At 43.5% G+C, this 14,796-nt stretch overlaps 1 protein-coding gene across 4 annotated transcripts in view; it reads right to left on the minus strand.

The window, feature by feature from the left end:
* Window positions 1-14,796, minus strand: part of MYO1C (myosin IC) — a 52,655-nt gene that overhangs the window by 23,928 nt on the left and 13,931 nt on the right. Inside the window, exon 1 of one of the 4 annotated variants that reach the window (XM_065853110.2) lies at window positions 3,049-3,239. The exons of 2 other annotated variants lie outside the window; for them this stretch is intronic. In XM_065853110.2, the coding sequence (XP_065709182.1) occupies window positions 3,049-3,066 (18 nt within the window). In that variant the 5' untranslated portion in view covers window positions 3,067-3,239. Of the gene's footprint in view, window positions 1-2,866; window positions 2,890-3,048; window positions 3,240-14,796 lie in introns of those variants that run through there. One more of the 4 variants, XM_071817058.1, reaches the window with a different exon arrangement.

Below are 14,796 nucleotides of genomic sequence, written 5' to 3' on the forward strand. Positions count from 1 at the left end.
AATGTAATAATAAAATGAAAGGTTTAATTTTGCTTTTCATTGTGTAAGTCCAATGAAGAGTGCAGCGCCTCCCACAAGGTGCTAAGTTGTTCTGAGCAGACAACTTGAGAAAAATCACAACTGTCAGACCAAACGGGATCAAATGACACAGAATAGCAGAGTTAAACGGAAGAACTTCAACTTGCAAAGAAAGTTACCATGTCGGCAGCTGCCACTCAAGGACCATTTCTAGCAGAATCGGTTTTTATTCTTGCTTCTTTTAGAGCAATACATGGCCAGCAAAGGAATGTCTGCAGTCAGGGGGCACTTGCCCATGCTCAGGACGTGGTTCTCCCTCTCTGATACTTCCCTCCTGATCCTAAAACACACGTTGAATGGATTTAACTGGAGAATACACTATTCAAAAATTATATTAAGGAGAGAGAATTGCCAGTTCCTTGATTAATCCCTGTAAAAAATATATATTTTAAGTAGGGACAAACCTGAATACATTTAATCATAAAATAATATGAAATAAGTAAGCGAGCTTATTCTGCTCTCACAAAGACTTGCTATGTGCCTATAGCAAATTGCCTAGAAGTATAAAGTTCTTATTCACTTTTCAAGCTACAGAACCACTTAAACTCCCACCCTAAAATGCAAAGCAGAATGGGAAATGTGAGCAGTGTATCACATTGTGTGCATTATTTTAAGTATCTATTAAACGCATGTAGGTTGTGGGGAGTTAGAACTGTGAAAACAAAAAACTTAATCATTAAACAAGTGGATATCACTGCAATTATGACTCTAAATATATGAATCAATGGCATTTGACATGTGCAATGTTTAGAACAGTAAGAATCCATCTCTAAGGAGCTCAAATGTAGATGAGAAATGGAAATTATGATGGATCAGAAACCAAAGCAAACCATGGAGATTTGCATGGCAAGCAAGTAATAAATTTTCTTCAGTGTTTATAACATAATTATATTTTTCTATAACACTGTTTGGAGAGGAGGGGAGAAAGGTAGGTAAAATGAGAAACAACTAGTAGTGAAAAGAAAAAAGCAGTTATAAGAACTGATTTGAAGGAGAAGAAAACTGTTTAGCCCTAAGAGGGGATGCTATTTCAATCAACAAGCTAAATATAAAATAGCAGTACGAAAAATGAACTGGGCAAACCAGAAAGATCACCAAGGCAGGAAAAGTAAATACACTGAATTTCTATATTTAGGGAGCTGACATTTTTGCTCCTGAGCAGATGACCCAAGCTGTTGCTAGTTAAAAGGTCCCAGTATACAGAGCAAGACCACCTAGGCCACGAGCTCAAAAGCCTGCACATCCCACCATGGCTTCTGATGGCACGAAAAGCAAAACCTCACATCACTGACATCGCAAGTAAGTTTTGCCATTGGCTTCCAGACCGAGCAGGTGAGAGGGGAGCAGAAACTCAAACCCTACAGATAAGAATCACACATGCATGTGCTCCCCCTGCCCCCCAGCTTGCCAGCAATGGGATGCTGACCCCATGTTGTTGTTCACTGTTGATATCTGCTGGCGTATTCGCCTCTGAACACACATCCCTGGCGTATTCCCCTCTAATCACACCCGTCCTTCCCCCGCTAACTGCAGGTCTCACACCGTTACTCCTGCAGCACTTTGCCCTTCCCCACACCAAACGCTCCCACTTTCTTCGCTGGATTCCACACACCCCACACAACCATTTCAGACCACTGCGCCTTTCCAAGATAATAAAACTTCGCAAACAGAACGAGCTCTGCAGTGCATTCCCAGGGCATGCGAAGGGCACTTCCACACCCACATGTTTTCTCGGAGAACATCAAGCACCACCCAAGACAACATCGCCGCTTATCGCACTCTCACGTATCACATCTAGAGCCCTCTCCCTCCATCCCCGGCTGCGCAGAGGTTTGCTGGCTCCTGCAGTCCTCCATGCCCACAGAAATCCAAGCACAAGCCTCTCGAGCAGCAGCATCTCCAGCTTCAAATGCGCTGCTGGAACTGGGCAGGTCCTCCAGAAGCTCTGTGCTTCCCTTCATCACCACGACCCTTTCTCAGACAGAGATCAACACTAGACTATTTGGGAAAACAGGCAAGGATCTCTAGATCGAGCAGGTATGGGATGCTCCAGTCCCATGCTAACTCTTCTTCAACAGTCAGAATGCTTAAATTTACATACATGACATTTTCAAATCTTCTCTTCCTAAACTGGGTAAGTTTACCAATTAAAGCCTTGAACATTCTTACCCAGACAAAACCCCACATGCATTATTTTTTGTAACGTTCCCTCATTCTGGACCTCAACATCTTCCAGTGTCAGTGAACTCCATGGTCAAATTATGCATTGTATGAAATTAATCTTTGCATCTCTTTGGCAACTTTTAACCTAATGTCCCTCTTCCTATGTTGCAACACAGGAAAAGAGAGCTCAAAATCTGCCTTTTCTGTGGCGTTATTGTATATTTTTTCCCCTCCTCTCTTACTCATCTCTTTTTCCAGGTAACAATCCTAGGCTTCTCAATATTTCGCCACACATTAATTTTTCAAAGCTCCCGGTGGTTGTCCTGCAATGCAGTACGCAGACCTGGGCTTTCCAGTTGCTGCTAAAACACGGACAAAGTTTTGCTAAAGTAAATACAGCCTGGAGGAACTGAGTCCTTAAACAGGTATTTCCTGCTCTTCCCCAGGGTGGCAGTCACAGAGAGAAGCCCACGTCCCTGGGAAGGACACAAGCAGATCCCAGTACCAGTGTAGTACGTTCACATCCTCGTGTGCCCCTTCCACCCAAAGCAAAAGCTCCACCCTTTCTTCTCCCCCAACGCAGAGCACGGATTTCCCCCTTTCTTCCCACCTTCTCAACTCCCACCTGGATTTCCTCCTCAAAACCTGGATCTCCTGGGTAACTTCCCAACAAAAGGAGTCTTTTACAAAGTAGGCTGAAGCGTTTCACTTTCCTGCTGAGACCTTGAACATTTATCTCCCTTCCTCTCAAGATTAGATACACATCCGAAAGCTGCAGAACCACCAAAACAGTTAAGTAAATCTTACCGCGCCTCTGAACTTCATTTCTGCCTCCTGCCAGCTCCTGCAGCACTTGCAGAGACTTAGTTTACGCTGCTACAAAACGCAGGAATCTGAGGACAAGTTCTCTCTTCTGTCAGTTGCCTTTTTTCTATTTTTTTTTTTCATGACATTTTCGGTGCGGCCAGAACTCCCTTCCCTCCCACTGGTTCCTACTGGAGCACCCTGGAGAGGGCGTTTTCCAAGGAGAGGGAAAGGAACTCTCGTCCCCTCCCAAAGAGGAGAGCCGAGGAGCACAGCTCAGGAGAGGCAGCACAAGAGACACGGAGCCCGCTGTCCCCTGCCTGCGGAATCCTGCTGCCCAGTGACAGGGAAAAACGGAAATAAAAGTAATCACAGGCGCTGGAAAACCTGGTGCAGAGCCCAACATGCAAACCCACAGCAGGCAGGATGGGATATGCTCCCTTACAGCAAGTTTTTGCACTGAAGCAGCGGCACTAAGAGGCTCCCTGAGCCCCCTCCCAACTCACCCCAACCACAGCAAAATCTCCTGGTCTTAAAATGATGCTTGTCACTCTCCCAGCAAATCAAAGGACTTCAGAGAGCAGGGGTAAGACATAGTTTGCCTTGTCTGCCCTTGCGAGGATTCAACATCAGCAGTATTTTATTCCAGAAGGATTTTGAGACATCCACTCTCAAAACACCCAAGGTCCTTATCACAAAATAACCTGTGGTAAGAAGACACTTCCTTGTAGGACACCATCAAACCACCGCTGCCTTTAGTCCTTGCAAACAGAAGCAGCACGTTCACCTGTCTCTGAGGTCATAAGGGTTTGGTCTCACACAAAAACATCAATGGCCACAGCTACACCAAGAGCATGGAAAAGCAGCGCCACCCAGAGATAAGGGCATTCTGACCAAAATCAAAATGTCTATGCAGGTTTTGCTACCATTAGGTGGAATGTGAAAGGACGAGAGGCAGGCTGGAATAGGGGAAATTCCAATGAGAGATTAGGAAATTTTTTTCACAATCAGTGCTGTCACACACTGGAACAGGGGCCCCAAGAAGTTGTGAAACTTCATCCTTGGAGCTATTTGAGACTCAACCAGATAATGCCTGAGCAACCTGATCGAAACCGGCCCTGCTTGGAAGTGAGGTTGGACCAGCGATCTCCACAGGTCCCTTCCAACCTAAAATTATTTTATGATTCTATCCATTATTTTGCTTTTCTAAGCTATGTGCCCATCTTAAAATGAATTACCAATATAGCAATAAAGCTACAGATCTGTCACAGACGATACATTGCCCTGGCACAGAGCCCAGCCAAGGTACACTACACTTCAGGTTATTTCAGGTCACAAGTAGCTCACGTGAGAGCATGCAGAGCTGGGGGAGAGTTCTGTCCCTCCATTTCCAAGCAGTACCTAAAAAAATTAGTCAGCCATTTGATGTGACTCATAGCAGCTAATGAAGAAGATGCATGGGTGTCTGCAAGTGTCCCCACACAGATAATCACAATCTGCACAAAGCATATCGCCACCCATTCCTCGTTATACCACCCTTCTAACAAAGTCCTCTCTTCAAGTGACCTGTAATATGGGATTCTACAATGAGCCAAGAGCATGGAAAATGGCAAACTAGATGCAGGTTCACTCACAGCAAAAAAGGCACCACACGAACACATGAAGGCAAAACACATAACTTGCACCTGCAGTTAGGAGGGCTCAAACTTAGTCTAACGCTACAAACTCATCGGCTGAATTTTCAGAGGTCATTTGCTCTAAATACATGTGGCCACATCTACACAGGGCAAACATCCCACTGATCCAAACAGCACCTAATTTTCCACCAGAATCTTATAAAAATTAATGGTGACATCATCTTTCCTGCTGTGTGTCACCTTCTGAAAGGAGACTGCTGCAGATTGCCTCCTGCATCTGTTCAAATAGTTCAGAAATGTAGGTGTCCCACTCGAGTCACTATCACACAATGTCTGCTGTCATCACCAGCTGACTGCCGTACACAGGTGAACAGAGGTGACAAACTGACTTTTGTCACCGTAAAACTCTTTTGTAGGATATTATTTTTATTTTCTTAAGTGGGGAAGGCTTTTCTCATGATCATAGGATAACAGAAAAAAACTGAAACAAACCAATTATCTTTCTCTAAGGGCCAAAAAGCCTTTTGAAGTGTATGAGACTCAGATCAGATCTGAGTGCAGGACCCCAGGCAGCACTACTGAGCAAGCCCTACTGTACATACCTGCCCAGAACCAACATTACAAGCACCTCCAATGCTGGAATCCATTTAAAGTGGTCCCTTGTGACAGCAATCGCTCAAATTTTGCAGCACCAACAGGCATGTTCTCTAACCACTGAAAACACACATGAAATCATTCCCAAGCTCAACTGCTGATATTTCATGGCTGGCACTATCTGGAGCCTGCTCTCCTTAAAGGTTTGGCTTGTTTGGTTTTTTTTCTTATCAAAATGCATGCTCTTCAAATCCTATTACAGAAAGGGTAAAGTCAAACTTGAAAGTAAAAAGATTTAAATCAAGAAGCTACTTGCTTTACTTGAAAGCTTTTTAAAGTAAAACAAGACCGTGCGTGGCCACTGCTCAGACACGAGGCTATTTAAAGCCCCAGAAATGCAGCGGATGATCGTGGTGGTTCGGTGCAGCACTCCTCTCTAATTAGCTCTGACCCAAGGCACTGATCCCAGAGATCCTGCGCTGTGCTGGACGTCATTCGTCACAGGAAGAGGGTGCCAGCACTCAGAAGGGATTGCGATGAAGCTTGGATAACGCTTCTGAGAAGAGCTGTGGTACCGACTGGCTCTTCTGCCCTCATTAGATTCCATTTTGACAAATTATTTGTAGTACCTCTCAATTCTTGCACAACTATCTGGCATTATTTTAATTCACTTATCATCAACCAGCTGAGGATTTTGGTGAATTATTAATGGAAGCAGCCTCAGGACATGTTTCAGAGGTGGGTTTAGCATTGGCCTGTTGTGGGAGCACAGGTAAAAATCAAAGGTAATCTAAGCTACATTTCCAAAAATGGAGACACATCAGCCATTACCGCATCACAACAGCGAGCCCGGAGCCAGGAGTTTTCCAGGTATAATTAGAGCTGTAGCCTGGCGGCTCTAGACCTTCAGGAAGAGAATATGTCAGTTCTCCATCATCATTTCTCAAATCAGTCTAGTTGCAGCCAAACAACAGAGTCAATAAAATTCATGTTATAATTTTAAGTTAAGTATTAGCACAGAGTTATCTTCACATTAACAACCTGACTTTTCCCCTAGTTTGCATCTCCTAGTGCTTCTCAGAACACGTCTCATCACTGGAAATGCTACATAAGAAGAGAATATAAAGAGCCCAGTATTCAGAAGTACATTTTTTTACACATTTCCTTGCTTTTTCGTGCAGGTGAACTTTTTTATTTATTCACTGGCAAGGCCTTTACTCAAAATGTTTTGTTCTTTTGTTTTTCTGTGGTCAAACTACGGCCCAGCTCTTGTTGGTGAGGAAAACACTCTTGTGTGTGGGCCAGACTAAAATGGGAGAGAAAAAAATATAATTGGAAAGCAGAGGTAACCAACATAATTTTAATTTAGAAGATCTTGATCCCAGACAATTAAGGTGATAAAACCAGGCTCTTCCTTCCCAGTATTAGAGCCCAGCCCTTGTCTGTGATTTGTGCTGAGGATGGCTGCCTAGGTCTGTGTCACCACTACAGGCAACTACAGGCAGAGGTTATGAATCAAGTTTTCCAGGCCTCACCAGTTAGAAGTGACTCACAGACCTGGATTAGAGCGCTGGGATCGCTCTGCTCGTTGCTGATAAGCAGCTGATTCCCTGCATACAATTTCACATTCAAAGCAAGGGGACTGGAAAGCTTTCCTGTCGGCCCTGCTCCGACCGGCTGGCAGAGCCGTGCGTGACTCGCTGAGCGACACCCGCGAGCAGGGGCTCTACTGAAACAAAACAAAACAGGAATCTGGCCCCACGAAACCGGCACCAACAAACCAGCCTTCCCTCTGCTGTGCAGATTGCACTGCACAAGTTAAATCTGCAGGTAAGAGGCGCTGGCTTGCGTTTATGCTATTCAAAAGTCAATGTGGATCGCACCTACATTATTCCAAAAGCTGTCAAGCTCGTCTGTCAATTGCATTTTTTTTTATTTCTGGATTTTTATAATACTCATTATTTCTGCGTTGCAAAAGAACTACAGAATAACACACATTCCATAATTAGAAAGCACTTGGCAAGGATACCATGGGAAACAAACCACCCCAAACAGGCCAGGAATTCGAGATCCCTTCCTCTTGCAGGTCTTAAATGAAAAATAGAAATGTCTTTAACCTATCACACGTGTCCTGCAGTGCAGACTATACTGATTTAAAACTGGTTAAAATGCCTAAGACACCCTATAGCAGAAAATGAAGATTCTGAAGAACATTTGGCCCATTGCTTTGGAAGAAACCCCCGTTTCAGCAGAGAATGAACATGTGACTGCATGATAATGGGATAAATCAATGTCCTGTTAAAGAACCAACACTAAATATTCTGACAGGCTCAATAATGAGGCAGAACCTCTTCCCCATACCTTTAGCATCTACTAAGAATTGTCTGTTTTCTAACCTCTTTCTGTTTGTATTAATGCATCTCCTCTTTCCCCATGCAGAGAGTAGCCAGCTGTCCCCAAAACAAGTAGCTGCGAACAGAAGCCTGGACACAGGACATTGGACCTCGGAGACACAACATTCCTCCTCAGCTATCAAACTGCAGGTTAAATCAAAAGCCCATTATACTCACTCAAAAGGGGTCTCAAGGTGGCACAGTTCCTTAGTTTTACTGCACACTTCATGACATCGCAAATTCTCCGAATTCTCCGATTTTGTGTGAATGCGTTTACACGATTAGAGACAAAAGCTTAAAAACATGATAGGTGTGGCCAGAAGGGTTAAAAAACCAGTAGACAAAGGATATTTAAATTATTATTTTGGATTCTAATTTATGCTTTGTAATGCCTAAAACTGTCACTACTGGTTTTGTTTGTTTAGAGAAAGGTTCAGCAGTGAGAACACCAAATATGTCTTCTTCCCAAGCTCAGTCTTTCACAAATAAACAATAATAGTACAAAAAATGATGATGGAGATGCACACCTCCCCTTGGACTCCAACACTTTCTCTGTAAGTGCTATTCACCTTTTTGATATCTCTGATGATGGGTTTGAGAAGCAGTGGATTAAAAAGCACATATGCAGCACTCGTGTTTAGTTATGGCTCCCGCACACACACAATAATTCTGGGGCTGTGACGTGAATGAAAACCAAAACTGGGTTAATCTAACAAATCAAGATAAATTTTCCTCGTTGTCGCGCTCTGCTGAACCAGTGAAACAGAAATGGATGACTGGCTTTGACAGCGACCGTCAGAACAAAGTCCCACTTTATAACTACCAGATGCCCTCAATATGATGCCGGTCGCTCTCCTGCCCCGTGTCACGGCTCTCAGTTGTTTTACAGGACTGCAAGGCAGTCGCCTCTTCAGCTGATTCTACAAACACACCCCACCCATTCTGAATCCAATTGTTGAACTGACTTCAATAGCAAAGAGTTGAAAAACAACACTTAATTCAGCTGGATTGCTTTGCCCTTCCTTTGATAGGATCGTTTTAAGCAGCTCCCCTGCAGAGTCCGTGGCGAGGACAAGAAGAGCTGTTCAAGAGCTGTTCTGACGGAGCTGTTAATGCAAACAGCCTGACTCCTTCAGCTGATGCGCATTCCTCCCAGCTGACTTTCTAAACAGTCACTCCCAGTGGCAGGACCTACATCTTCCTTTTAAGGGGAAAAAATGTTTTCACAGGAAAAATTAAGTGTTCAAAGCCTGTGCATAACTCTATGCTTTCAGTGTCCAATCCCTCCTTTAAAAACACATTCTTGGTGCACGTTAAACGAGAACTTCTCCCTCCTTAGTATATAATCGTTCCTCTTTTTTAACCCAGCCATTAGCTTTCTATTGATACTCTGGCAGACCCAGGTGAAATATCCTGTTGCACCAACAAGCCAACATGAAAAAGATAATTTGTTTTCCAAAGCATTTGGACGACTAAATCCGAGAGAGGAAAACATGGCTGAGAAAGAGCAGGCAGAACTTAGAGGCTTTACAGCTCACATTGGTGGCTGACAGTTCCTATTCCTTCAAATTTATTTTTCTGCATTTCTGAAAAGAGGCTTAGTGCTAGAAAGGGATTAAGACTGGAAAGCATATCATAACAAAAACTTCTTGTTCTAGCGACACTAGATAAGGAAAGAGTGAACACTGGTGCTTTGCCTGCATGTTAGATGAAGGAAACAGGATTTCCCTCTGCTACTCCCTGAGCAAGATCCCAAGGAAATGTTTCTAATAATAGGAAATTACTATATAAGGCCAGATCAGCACTAAACTGTTTGCAGTCTCGAAAAGAAGAACGTACAAGAGCACTGAGGAGGGACATGACTGGCTCTTCACACATCAGTATTCTCCGGGAAGGCAGGACATAGTAACCTAACGTTCCCTTCCACAGAAATGGACATTTAACAGCATTTAACCCAGGACTCTTCCCCCCACAGCCCAAACCAGAAAACTCAATGTACAAATTAGAGCTGCTGTGTCCTTTTTCTCTCCTGCCCTTGCTTTTTCTTCACAGGAGGAAAAAGAACAGGCTTTTAAATCTGCAAAATAGCACCTGCAAAGCAGAGCTGAGCGCATTTCTGATAGGGAAAGGGCAAGAAAAGAGACGGTCACGTCCCAAAGCATGACGTGGCCAGTGCTAACACAGAAGGAAGGCTGGCAGCTCCCCGACCTGCCCTTCCCCAGCAGCACATCCACGGAGCACGATGGTTTGCTGCTGCGTTTTGTGACTGTACAGCTCTCTCACTCGTTTTAAACTGTAAAGATATTGGGCGCTTATGGAAGGAGCCATTTAACTTCATTTTCAAAGTGCTCCCACATAATTGTACGCGTTAAGGTCTGGCAGGCCAACAATTTCAGCAGCACTTGTGCATGACTACAACAAGCTGTGTATGTCTCAGCAGAACAACTCCAACACCTTTCATTGTCCTTTTACCAGCACTTTTTACTGTCACTTCAGCAGACGCAAAACCTGCAAGCCCAGTTAAAGCCAGATTTTTCCTTCTTCTTACACGAATGAAAGGGAGTTCCTACCACAATGCTCACAAAGACCTTAGGATAAAAGAACTGGCACGTTTCCCTGTGAGCCCCAGTGAGGGGTATCTCTCCATCTCTGCTTTGTCTTTGGATAAGGCCAGGGCTCTCATCTCCCAGTGCAGAGAAGCCTGCTGAGCAAACACAGTCTGACAGTCCCATCGCTGCCACAGAAATTAGTACAATATACATTCCTAGATGGGTTTAACACCCAGACTCTTTTTTTTTTTTCTGACAGTTTGTGACAAAACATACAACTAATTTTATATCTGTAGCCCTGCGACGTCCTATCTACTGTCTACAAATGCAGCTCCTGCATAGTTACATAGCTTCTAGAGGGACCTGAGGCCAAATCCCAGGGAAGACTTTCAATATGTTGGCTGGTAGGACCTCCTTGAGCTGAAATGGTCCGTTTGCCCCAGCAAAGTTAGGATGAAAGACTTAAAAAAGACAAGCTAGGCTACCCTTCTGAAAGACTCATTGATGAGACGGTAAGACAGAGTTGTGACAGCTGAAGCACTATTCCACACAGTCCCGATGAGAACACAGCTGAGATTTATTAATCCAGCTCCCTGCGCTGTTCCAGAGGATTGCTGGGGTGTAACCAGGCTCTCAGGTACATTCTTCACCAGCTGCTCACACCTTGCCCTTGGCCCCATAACCCGGCCAGAAAAGGGTGTGCGCTCAAGGGTGTGTTAAGCTTTCCAGGGCATACAGCAATTCTGTCCCAAGAGGATGTTTCATAGGCAACTTATCTTTCGGGACATCTTGATTTCTGAAGATTTTTAAACTGACCCTTAATTTTTGTCCAATTAGATATTTCACATTCTTGCCTGTATAGCAAGAGGGGAAACATGGGCAGGCAACAGGCGTAAGTGGTTACGACTCTTAGGGAAAACCAACTACAAGAAAGCATTTTAGATTAAATACCCTTATGTCCCTCCTCTCACATAATAACTGCTGCATAACAATTAAAAAGCAAATCAGGTTTGTTCCATGCAATGTCTATAGGTTCCTCAGGGAAAAAAAACCCACAACATGGCAATCTGCAAGTATTCTTGCGACATTTCATTCTGGTGCCAGAAGCAGGTGATACCTGGGAGAAACAAGTTCTCATTCATTTTCCTTCTGGGTGTGACACTTTTTTAATGCAAACTTAGCAATGCTGTAAGCAAAGTACAAACGAGCGAGTGGAGCCAAGACCTGTGAGCCCTGAAAAAGGGCACAGCCAATGTTTTAGACATTCAAACAAGTGGAGTAGTTTTTAATTTGATGATTTATAAGTGTAGCATTTACAGGCACAATTTGTACTTCCACCACGTTTTTTTTTCTCTGTCCCAAACCGACTTAGTTGGCCTAAGGCAGGCGGTTATTTTGGGGCAGTGAAAAGTTATAAATAAGTTCTAATAAAACTATTAGGAATACATACGGTACTGAACTTCTTTCAAACCCTTCTTTGTAAGGGAACAAAGAACACTTTACATTTATAGCGATGGCATAAGTCCTCTATGAAAAGTTTAAGGGGTTTCAACAACAGTCTGCAGTAAAACTAGATCATGGACCTAAAATAAGAGTATCCAACGATCTGTAGAAATTCCAGATTATGCTAAAAGAAATGGCCTAAGCAGTTTCCAAAAGCAGACGAAAGAAAAGTAGACACACAGTGCAGACTGGCTATCTGGCAGCGTTTCAGGCTTGAGGCCTGGCAACCAGCGGGAGCACGTGGGCAGATGATATTGCAGCTGGCTCATGTCTGAACCGCTTCCCTTTACCCTCTCTATTCTGTTGCTTCTGAAAAAGAGGGAAAAAGCCACCAGACGAAGGGTATTGTCTGAGGTAACCTCCTTCTGACCAGTCTGACAGCACCCCGAAGACCCCACGGCGAACAAAGCGAGTTGCAAATATTTTTATCCAAAAATAGATATATCCTCAGTTAATCATAAACAGGGAATGATGTGTTGCCATCATGTTGGCAAATCTATTCCAGGAGGCCAGGAAAATACAGACATCACTTCAGAAGGACGTCCCGCATCCACCTGCATCAGCTTGTGCTCATCCAATGATCCAGAATATTGGTTTCCGACATTTTAAAAACTGATATTCCTATTGAATCAAAACTACCTTAGATCATGGTTTTTTTGAAAACAAAATAGGAAGTAATCACGTTTATGTTAAAAAAACACATGGTTCACAATGTAGCAGGCACACTTGAAGTGTAAGGAATATCTTGTATCCAAGACATGTATTCAACTCCCTGCTCGCTCAGGGAACCACGCTGTACTGCTCACAGCATTTTCAAGATTTTCAGCATTATCAGGGACATAGATTTAATAAAAAACAAAGACAAAACACACATTAAAGAATAATCAAGGAGCCCATTCCTTTGTGGTTCTCAGGAATGCGTGTTCCACATCTGGATAAACATGGGCCTATGCAGTGAATGGAAATATTCATTCCCCAGCCATGGCAAGGTCCAAATCCTTTCTTTCTCTCTCTGATTCACTTGTAGTCCTACACTGGGTAGTTGAAAAACTGCATCAATCCTGCTGAGGTAGACAAAATATGCAGTCACAGGCAGGCCTGGCAATCTTCCTATTGACCCTACCATATACACAAAAACATTTTCTGGGCTGTGATCTCGAACTCAAAACACGAGATCCTGAAGGAATTCCCTGTTACTGGGGTGTAATCGGCTGGTTGTGACAGTTGTGGCGTTAACCGAAATACCAGCTGTCCCGTGGCATTCTGCTCTCTGTCAGAAGATGAGGACTGGCAGCCCTTAGAGTAAGAGACAGGAAAGGGGAAGCATCCACTTGTGCTGCGGCAGATAATGAGCACATCCTCAAAACAGCACAAGCGATCCTTCTGCCTGGAGGCCACCTGTGCGTAGGTGACAGTCCCTTCCTCGTAAAGCCACAGATTTGGAGATCTCACACAAGTTGGATCTCTTTTGATCTTTTGTTCTGATACTGTCTGAGCAAACCCTGCTGTCCATGGCAGTGAGGATGACAACAGGAACTGTCAGAAGTCTCGCTCCGCTGGGGAGGAAACACTTTCCTCTGATTTGACTGGCATAGATTCTCTAGGTCCCCTTGGGGACAGCGAGTGATACAGGACCATGAGGGAATCTGAGCTCTAGCCTGAAAGAAGGGTCTGGAAGCCTCAAGAATAGGCATCTCCCATTAAAAAATCAATACATGTTATCAAAGCCTATAATGTAAGAAATACATACAAAACACAGGCAGCAGCTTTGGTTCCTTTGCTTAAAGCTTCTAACAGCTCTAAGATCTTGCCAGGGCAGCATCATTTGCTGTTGTAGCAATGACAGGAGCCCAGCCTTGGCCACTCTACAATAATGAGACTGCAAAAAGATGAGAGCTGATACAGTGTGCACAGCAAGCCCGAGATTAACGCTGCCTCGCTGAGGTCAGTGGCAGCTCTGCCAGCAGCTTCAGTTGTGCTGGAGGACATCCGTGGCACGAATAAAGGTGAAGTTCTTTTCAATAACCTAAAGAAAAGCATAAAAACTTGAGGGCTTGTTTCAGGAGCTATTGTTTGTATGGCTGAACTAGAAACACAGAAGGACACAGGGAAGTTCATCACTGTAAATTATTGATCCGCTGCTTTCTAGACATTGAAACTGGTAATTAAACAAATGGTAAACAGATACTTCATCAATTATAGAGGTGTCACTTTAAATTACACTTGCTCCAGGATGAATAAACCACAGAGGTTAAGTGCTATGGGTACTTTTTGATGCGGGCTTCTTGTTCAAAATCCTCACTATAGCAATAATTCTAATTCTCTTACATCACTGTTTCAGAGCTGCATACTCTTTATACATATTAAGCTAGATAAGGAGAAATTAGAGTTTTCGTCTCACCAATCTTTTTCACACAGTGTCCAGAAAGCACAGTCCCATAGTCAGGGCAAAGATTTGGAGCCGAGACTAGTGGAGTCCCTTTGCTGCTTAGCACAATGAGTTTTATGGCCATAAGTCAAGGCTGCAGCCTGTGAGAAAACAGCCCTCCCTCAAAAATCAGACCAAAAAGAAGTTTTGTCTACTAACAGTCAATTGTGAAATCTGTGAAGGACCGGGCAGACACACTTGATACTGGTAGGTCTTATGGTTTTTAGAAAATATATACAAATACACACCCTCCACAACCTGAAATAACAGTGGCCAACTTCTTCTGAAGCAACATGATGATATCAAAGATAACTTCCAAGCAGAAATCATGTCACAATTCTAATGACTACTTAAGTTTGATTTATGATAGGTTTTTATATCAGGGTACATGCCTCACTGCATCAAGCCTGAGGTTATCTCAATTTCACATGTTAAATATTATATGAATGTAAAAATACACTTGCTCTAATACTTATTTTGAAATGAAAACAACATCCAAAGAAGAGCTTGTCCATCTTGCAACGAGTGGCACAAATGCTCTCTAGAACCATTATCACATCTCTCAAATGGGTTTCACTCTGGGAAAGCATTTCTTGAAGGCTGAGTTCATCAATTGATTGAGATAGGTCAGGGAATACAAATACTGC

This window comes from Patagioenas fasciata, chromosome 19 (assembly GCF_037038585.1).
Source record: "Patagioenas fasciata isolate bPatFas1 chromosome 19, bPatFas1.hap1, whole genome shotgun sequence".
NCBI classification, from domain to species: Eukaryota; Metazoa; Chordata; class Aves; order Columbiformes; family Columbidae; genus Patagioenas; species Patagioenas fasciata.